The sequence below is a fragment of the Curcuma longa genome, unplaced genomic scaffold (genome assembly GCF_044706935.1).
Source record: "Curcuma longa cultivar G26 ecotype Majalengka, Jawa Barat unplaced genomic scaffold, ITB_CL_G26_1.1 contig_18985, whole genome shotgun sequence".
Taxonomy (NCBI): domain Eukaryota; kingdom Viridiplantae; phylum Streptophyta; class Magnoliopsida; order Zingiberales; family Zingiberaceae; genus Curcuma; species Curcuma longa.
This window is the reverse complement of record NW_027430964.1, coordinates 56,945-65,440: the sequence shown is the minus strand read 5'-3', so window position 1 is coordinate 65,440 and position 8,496 is coordinate 56,945. Positions and strand designations below refer to the sequence as shown.

Here is an 8,496-nt window from a genome sequence, read left to right as displayed (position 1 = left end):
TATTATTATTTTTATATTTATTATTATCATAGTTATTTTAATATGTTACCATATTTATCATAATATTTTTATATATTATTTTGACAATATGTATAAATAAGTTTGTTAGTACTCTATGATAATTATCAATAAAGAAATAATTATTTTCTTTTTATTCTTTCTTCTTATTCTTCCTATGTCTCCTATGTCTTTATGTTTCAATATGAGCTATGATCCTTCGCATCTATCTCTCCTCTTCTTTTCCTTTTTCCCTTTTTCCTTTCATGCATGTAGCAACTTTGCCCCCACCGCCTCACACGTTAACCTCTCCTCTTTTCTTCCTTCTCCTTTCTTCTTTCTTCTTCGTTTTCTTTTCCTAACATTAACATAACTATTTTTTTCCCTTCTTCTCTCACCCACAATAGTAGTTTTTTTTCTTCTTAAAGAATTCTTAGGCTTCAATGCCATCACCTAACGCATCTTTAATGTCACTTACCCACTATCATTTTTATCTTATCTTTTACATCCAAAGTGTTATGAAAATTTTCTTCTCCTCCTTCCTCTGCTCAGGAAATTAATTTAAATGCTCTCTTTCCTTCCTCTTCCTCTATTGTGCCCCTTCTCTTTGAAAAAAAAAATCTTTTTTTCAACCTTTTGTCTTTTTTTTTCATGCTCCTATTTCATCCTCTGTTGGTCGCTCTTTCTCCCTTCTCCTTTCCTTCCTCTTCGTCTTCCTCTCTTCCAGCATTACATCTCTCCCCTCTTTTTCCTTTTTTAATGTGCTTTTCCTTTTTAAAAAATGGCCGCTATCTCCTCCTTCCTCATCAAGGCACCACTCTCACCACCTCATCTCTTTCCTTCCTCTTTTATTCTTATTCTTCTATCCTTTTCTTCTAACACTTGGACATGCACTCCTCTCTCCATTTCTCCCTTCACTCTGCCAAGCTCCCTTTCTTCGACATTAATTCAGAAAATTTATCTTCTCAATAGCAATAATACATTCCACGTCCTCTTCTACTTCTTCCTTTTTTTCCTTTCAAGCATCATGATTTTAGCAATCACAATTGCATTTTCTTCTTCTTCTTCCTCTTTCTTTTTTTCCCATAGGGAGAGCAACATCACTTTCCTTCTCTTTAATTTCGATACAATAAGTTTCTTTCCTTTCTTTATCTTCCTCTCCCTTTCTTCTCCTTTTCTCTCTTCTTATTCATACAGCAATGTCAACCCTAGTAAACCTTTCATTGTTTTTCTTCCTTTCCTCTATTCCAAAAAATTTCAACCACCAAAATTATAATCGTGACTCTTCTTCTATTTCCAAAGTCACAAGTTCACTGTCCTATTCTAGAAATTCAACAGGCGCAAAACTATAGTCTTCTGCTACTCTTTCTCTATTGATGGTCATTATTTTAGAAGATTTAATTAATCGTATAGTTGGAGAAGTTGTTTCAATAAATTATCAATCAAACTTGACGTTCGACATCTTCTCATTGAGTTTGCCAGAGGATAATGCAAGATATTGATCAGAAATTGTTACTGATGGCTTACTATGTTTGGATTGCAATGACTTATTTATCATTTTTTTTATATTTCTTATTACTATAGTTATCTTAATATGTTACCATATTTATCATATTATTTTCTCTCTATTTTTTCTTTTTTTTCTCTCTATTCTTCCTACCTCTCTTTCAACAATATTTTCATTCGGATAATTTTTGCAGATTCCTTAGATTTCAGCTATGTTTTGTTGCGCCAATTCACTATGCCATTGAAACTTGAAAACCAATAGAGAAGTTATTACACCATCGACAGCTAAATATCTGTAGCTTTGTAAACAGTTTCCAGCATTTGCAGTTAAGAAATCTATTTGGCTCTACACAGAGTTTGATGATTAATATGTTCCTGATCCGGCGATGACATGGAGTTCCACTGATGAGGATAGCTTTTGCACGGCTTTGATCTTAGGCAGGAGTAGAAAGAGGAAGGAGGCACGCGTACGTTAGCAATCCCAACGCACGCCTTAGCTAAAGCTTCAATGTTTCCTTGCCCATCTGTCTCTCATGCAGCGACGACGATTTCTGAAACTTCGCACTGGTTGGGGCACCGAAGGTTGTGCACGTTAATTTGATCTTCTCGTGACTGCGTGAAGTCTAGCTTGATTTCAGAACAAAAATATCATTGACGATCGACGACCAGTTAATGAGAGGAAATACAATAATGTTTCTTTAATTCAAGAAGAAGAATGTAGGCTAACAAACAGGATCATTTTATATTAATTTATCTAATATTTAAAAAAAAAATATAATAACTAATTAATTTTGAAGGTGATTGATTTGATTCTATAGAAATTTCTCATCAATCACTGATTAAATGTACAAATGACGTATCACTCCACAGCCAACATTTCAAAATTATTTTCAAGAAATTAATCTATAATATATCATAGTTAGGAATCAATCTATAGATGTTTAGTTAACTATAGAAGTGTTTTATCATTTTACGTAGTGAAGACTTATCCAATATATATCTTGACTAAAATTATTGTAAGTTGTTTTTTATGTTGATATGCACACGAGTGTCATGTATGAATACGGTTATTGTGCTCAAATCAACATACTATCCCCACGTAGCTTCAGCCCGTACCAGCATATGGCTCAGAGTAGTTAAGGTCAACCTCTTGAGCTAGTCTTCACATCAGCATCTCTAGATCAATCTTCCAATCAAAGTCTTTCTGGAGCTTCCTAAACTTCCTCCTTTGAGCTTCTTGAGCTCTTTACTTCGAGTTCTTATATATGATCGCCCGCATGGTTATTAGTTGTAAGTAGACATGGCTCACGATTCTCGCGATCATTATCTCTGCAATTAGTGGCTTGTAACAATCAAACAAAAGATATTAATGAAGATTACCAGAATTAATATCAAGATTAGTGACTAAAATGGCAGAATATTTTCAAAGATCATAGACACAATTCAACATGTAACTTCCAATCTCACACTTAAAAAATGATAATCCCAGTTAGTCGTATTGACTCAATCCCTGGGGTGACCGGCCCGGCCCCACGGAAGTTTCCCACCGATCATCAGGGTAAATCGGGAAGTGCACGCAGTAGCCAACCCAGATGCCCAGCATCCTTTGATTGTGATCCCCATTTGGAGGAAAATTCCTGCATGCAAATACGCCGCACGCAGCGGCCAACCCAGATGCCCAGCATCCTTTGATTGTGATCCCTATTTGGAGGAAAATTCCTGTAAATACGCCGTAACTGGGGATCGAACCTCGGGTGCCTGGGTGACAACCTGGATGTCCTACCGCGGCACCATGGCCCCGGGGACAAATCTCACACTTATAAATACTATGGTTTGTTGAAATGGTCGTGATCATAGTTGTCACAAGCAAGTTTCGATTGAGGAAGTCTCACACAGTGATCGTAACACCCAAAACAAGATACTTGAAGATTTATAGAGCAAGTTACAAAATTAACCTAGCATCTAGCGGTGCAAGATTTTGAAGATCGTGAAATCTTTTATCGCGATTCTGGTTTCACTTTCAAAAACTCATATCACAATCATGCTCAGTTCGAAAAAAAACTATGGTAGAGAGTGTTGGATCTCTTGGACAACGGCTAGAGAGGGGGGTGTGAATAGCCGCTCACACTTTTCGCTTTTCTTCCTTCGTCTTCGTTGTCGCAGCGGAATGAACAATCAGAGTACATGAAGACTGGGATCAGCACGCTAACACAGTGATTTACGAGGTTCGGAGATGATGCTCCTACTCCTCGGCGTGTCCGTAAGGTGGACGATCCCTCGATCTTTCGGCAGATCAGACCCCGATAAATATCGACTATAATATTCTCTTTCTCGGTGGAGGAACCTCTCCACAGATTCAGGGGCGGCTCAAGCCTACGGAGGGCCCTAGGCAAATTTTTTTAAAAAAATTATTGTTATTATTTTAAAAAATTTTCTCTCACCCTTTTTTATTCGGACTTGAAACCGACAATGGTGGATTTAAAATTTTTTTAAAATAAATTAAAATATTAATTTTAAAAATAAATTTTTTAGATAAAATTAAATTTTCTTACTTTTTGAGATGCAAAATTATTAATTAAATTTTTTAGATAAAATTAAATTTTCTTGCGTTTTGTATGTCTAGAATCATATTTTTTAGCAGACATATTTATATTCAAATAATAATAATAAAAATATAATTCTCTACTATTTTATAGAAATAAAAATATTTTAAAATTAAATAATAATAAAACCTAATTTATACGTAATAAAAAGGAACAGATTAACAGAGAGGGTGCTCAGTGCTTACCAATTTTCTTCGATCTTGCTCTTCTTCAACCGCCACGAGCCTACAAGGTCTGACGAAAGGCGAACTGCGAAGGATACAGAAATTCAAACATCCATTTCATCCAAACATCCAACACAAATCAAGATATAGAATTTCAAATTAAGAACAAGTAATCTAAAGTAACGCAATTGAGTAGCATAACACTAATTGTGGTAATAACTCATGCTTCTTGTTTGTCATTTCTAGATATGTAAATGATCTAGAATTAATAATAGAAACTGAAAGATGAATATTTACTCTAATAATGAACGATCTACTAAGAATTAATAATAGATCCGGAAGTAATCTACCTTGGTAGTCCGCCTTGTCAGAAACGATCCACCGCCCCTCGAACGATTCGTTAAAGGACTTGTAAACAGCTGGATCAAACATGAAAAATCACTACCTAAATGGCTAAATCTCAGCAACAATAATACTGGAAGAAGGAAGCCAAGGAAAAAAAAGAAACTACTACCTACCGGATCCGACGCCCAAATATGGAGGAAACAGGACGCAATCAGCAGCTGGGGCGTCTGATTCCGTCCCTTAACCGCGTTCTAGTCGAGAAGATTGTCCCTCCCTCTAAGACCAGTGTCGGAATCCTCCTCCCAGAGAAGACGAACAAGCTGAACTCTGGAAAAGTGGTAGCAGTTGGTCCTGGGACTCGTGATCGTGATGGGAAATTAATCCCTGTCACTGTAAAGGAAGGAGATACAGTTTTGCTGCCGGAATATGGTGGGACTGAAGTTAAACTCTGTGAAAAAGAGTACCATTTATTCAGAGAAGATGACATACTTGGTACTCTTCATGATTGAATTTTTAGCAGATCTATCTCAGTTCTCTCTTAGGTTGTCTCTAGTTAGCATTGATGAGGATACGTATTAAGAGCAGAACTCTTGTAATCCTTTCCGTTTGCTATTAAAATCAAACCCAAGTGGTGGAACAATTACTGTTTTGATAAATTTAGACATGGTTCGCTACTCAAAAAAAAAAAAAATCAGCAGCTGGGGCGGCCGTCCTACCCTAAATCTCAGCGAAAACGGAAAATCAAGCCCCCTTGGCCCTTACCGCTCGCCCCGAGGAAGAACGAGAACGCCCAGCGAAAATCTCAGCGAATCCGCAGTGAACTCCCGGTCAGGAATGCCGCCGAGGAGTCCTCCCGGTCAGGAACGCCGCCGAGGAGTCCTCCCGGTCAGGTACGCCGAACGCCCCGGTCAAGAACGCCGCCGAGGAGTCCTCCCGGTCAGGAACGCCGAACGCCCCGGTCAGGAACGTCGAACGCCCTGATCAGGAACGCCGCCGAGGAGTCTTCAAATTCGCGGGCTCGCCTGGCGCCTGCTTGAGCTCGCTGTCGCTGCTCGTGTTGAAGAAGAGGGGAGATGAAGAGGCGAGATCGGGCGTTTTTGAAGAGGCGAGATCGGGGGAGAGATCGGGGGAGAATGCGAAGGGACAGCATCGCGGATGCAGATCGGGGCTTTCCGGATCGGATTTTAATAATTCTGTCATCCATTAACCCTAAATACCCTAATTAAAGGTGGGCCCCAATTAAAATTGGGCCCTAGGCATAGGCCTTACCGGCCTATGCCTAAAGCCGGCCCTGCACAGATTGTTTCAAATGATACAAAGATAAGCTCAAGACAAGGAGAATACAGTGAATCAAAGATCGGACAACAGAGACAACAAGAACCACTTGCTGCTCAGCCTGTTCCTCCAAACACAGGACGTTGCTCTAGACAGAGCCAACAAGAACAGCTAGCAGCACAAGCCTGTTCCTCCAAACACAGGACGTTGCTCTAGACAGAGCCAACAAGAACAGCTTGCAAGTCGGTTCCTCCAAACACAGGACGTTGCTCTTGCTTCCTCTTCTTTGATTCACGATCAGGCTCTCAAGGATGATCAACAGATAGTCGTGGAAGCTCTTTAGAATGATCAATGGTAAAATGCGTGAGTCTCTCCTTAGCGCTGCTTCTTGCTTCTCTTATAGCCTCTGCTTGGTTCTTGTGTCCAACGGATCCCTGCACTGTTCTGACACCAGCTGCCGTCCGTTGTCACAGAACTCTCCCTGCAGAAGAGACAGCTCAAAAGCCCGCCTTGGAACTCTCACCATCCATTTGAATTTCCCTCCATAACCTGTCCTGTATATCTGCACACTCAAAAGCAGCATTAAAAATATTCCTGTAATACCCGCAATTTTCCTTAAATAATTCTTGGATAATAAGATAATGAATGATTGCTCCAAAGGAATTTAATTTCTATATGTGTCTTGATGATTTAATGGGTTAATTTCATGTGGGCTTGCAAAAAGGTAAAATGAAAGAAAAATTAATGGAGGAGCCGGGGATTGATCCTTGGACCTCATGAATGGCAAGCCTAGTAGAAGCATGAGTTAACCAAATGTGCTAGCAAGATTATCTTGTTAGAGACACATAGAGAAATAAATTTAAATGAGGAGATAAAGGAAGAGAGGTTATAAAAGGCAGTTTACAATTACTTTTCTCTATTATATTTTCCCACTCAATCAAGATTTTCTTTCCTATAAGGTGGTTGCCGAAATGTTAAGAGAAGGAAAAGGAATTCGAAATTCAAATTTCGAATAAATAAGGATAAGGAATAACCCTCTCCCTAAATGGTAAGTTTAAAGTGATTGCTCCATCAATTTCCTTCCCCTCAAATCTTGTTTTCCTTCCTTATGGGCCTTGGCCGAAACTCATGGAGGGAAGGGGGGATTCGAAATTCAAAAGGGAGAGAGAAGGAAGGCTTTGGTCGGCCATGGAAGGAGGAGGAGATTAGGAAAGGTGTTTAATGAGGGAATTTCATGCCAAGATAGGAGGGGAAGTAAAGGAAACTTTTCCACCTCATTTCCTCCCTCCTTCTTATAGCCGAAACTCTCTCCCTCTTCTCCTCATTCTTTCCCACCGAAACCTCCACACCCTCTCCTCCTCCCCTTGTGACCGAGACCTCCCCAAGGAGCTCCAAGTGGCCGGCGCCTCCCTACAAGCAAGAGGAAGAAACAACAAGAGAAAAGGCTTAAGGCAAGGGATTGGTAAGAGTTTAGTCTCCTTTCGGTTTTCTTTCTCTCCACCTCTCCCTCCTCCTTGTGTGACCGAAACCCTCTTCTCCTCTCCTCTCCTTGTGACCGAAACCTCCAAGGGGACAAGTGGCCGGCGCCCCCAACCAAGCAAGGGAAAGACAACAAGACAAGGGCTCTAGGGAAAGTCATTGGTAAGGGATAGGTTTAAGTTTTTCCTTGGTTTCGTTTTCTTTCTTTCTTGTCCATACACCGAATCTGGCCGAAATCTCATGTTCTCCTTGTTGTCAAAACAAGAAGATAACACCAAGGGCTAGAGGGCTTGGAGAAAGGAAGGAAGGGCACCAAAGAAATCACCGAAAAGAAGGGTTTTCTCGCGTTTGGTAGAGTAAAAATCAACGACTCCCTCACCCTGCAACATGATAGTTTACGGTTGTTCTATGACTTCTTGTATTCCTAAAGATTTCATGAAGAAAAATATAAAGAAGTCTTGATTATAACTGTTCAGCCATGAAGTTAAAAATAGGATCTAAAAGCATGTTTTTGTAAGTTGGTTTCTTTATGCCATTTATGTGAATGTATAAGTAAACGGGTTCATTTTCCATGTGATAAAAATTTAAGGTTCATGCTATAGATCCTTAGGTTTCGGCTATACATGCTAGAAATTTTAAGAGTTTGTTTAACATGCCATGGTTTAGAAGAAAAAATACAAGATAAGGTTTATATGGAAGGTTTTACATGCAATGACTTTTATGGTATGTTTTATGTGATGCTAAAACCTAACAAGGATTAGATAGGCTAGAGGATATGTCACATGCTTCAAGATGTTATTTTTAGGGAATCTAATCCATGCTTTTTAGGGGATGATAAGGTTCGGCCAGACCATGTAACCATGGTTTGGATCGAAGTTCAAACTAGGTAATGTGTCCAAATGCCATGAAATGAATGCCTATCATGATATAAGAGAATGTGTAACTAAGTTAAGGTTAATCATGGGTTTTAAAAAGGTATAGGGTTCGGCCACCATGAAACAAAAAGGTTAATGGTAGTTCTAATCCTAACTAATGGCTTTAATAGGTAGAGAAACCTTAACAAGAACCTAGGACATCAATGGCTAAGCCTAACTCGAGGTTCAACCTTGTGAGGTTCGGCCAACCTA

At 39.3% G+C, this 8,496-nt stretch overlaps 1 protein-coding gene across 1 annotated transcript; it reads left to right on the top strand.

The window, feature by feature from the left end:
• The first annotated feature begins 4,806 nt into the window (after window positions 1-4,806).
• Window positions 4,807-5,270, top strand: LOC141816987 (10 kDa chaperonin, mitochondrial-like). The gene has a single exon (XM_074704700.1). The coding sequence runs from the start codon at window positions 4,807-4,809 to the stop codon at window positions 5,122-5,124; it is 318 nt and encodes a 105-aa protein (XP_074560801.1). The 3' UTR covers window positions 5,125-5,270.
• Window positions 5,271-8,496: the final 3,226 nt, after the last annotated feature.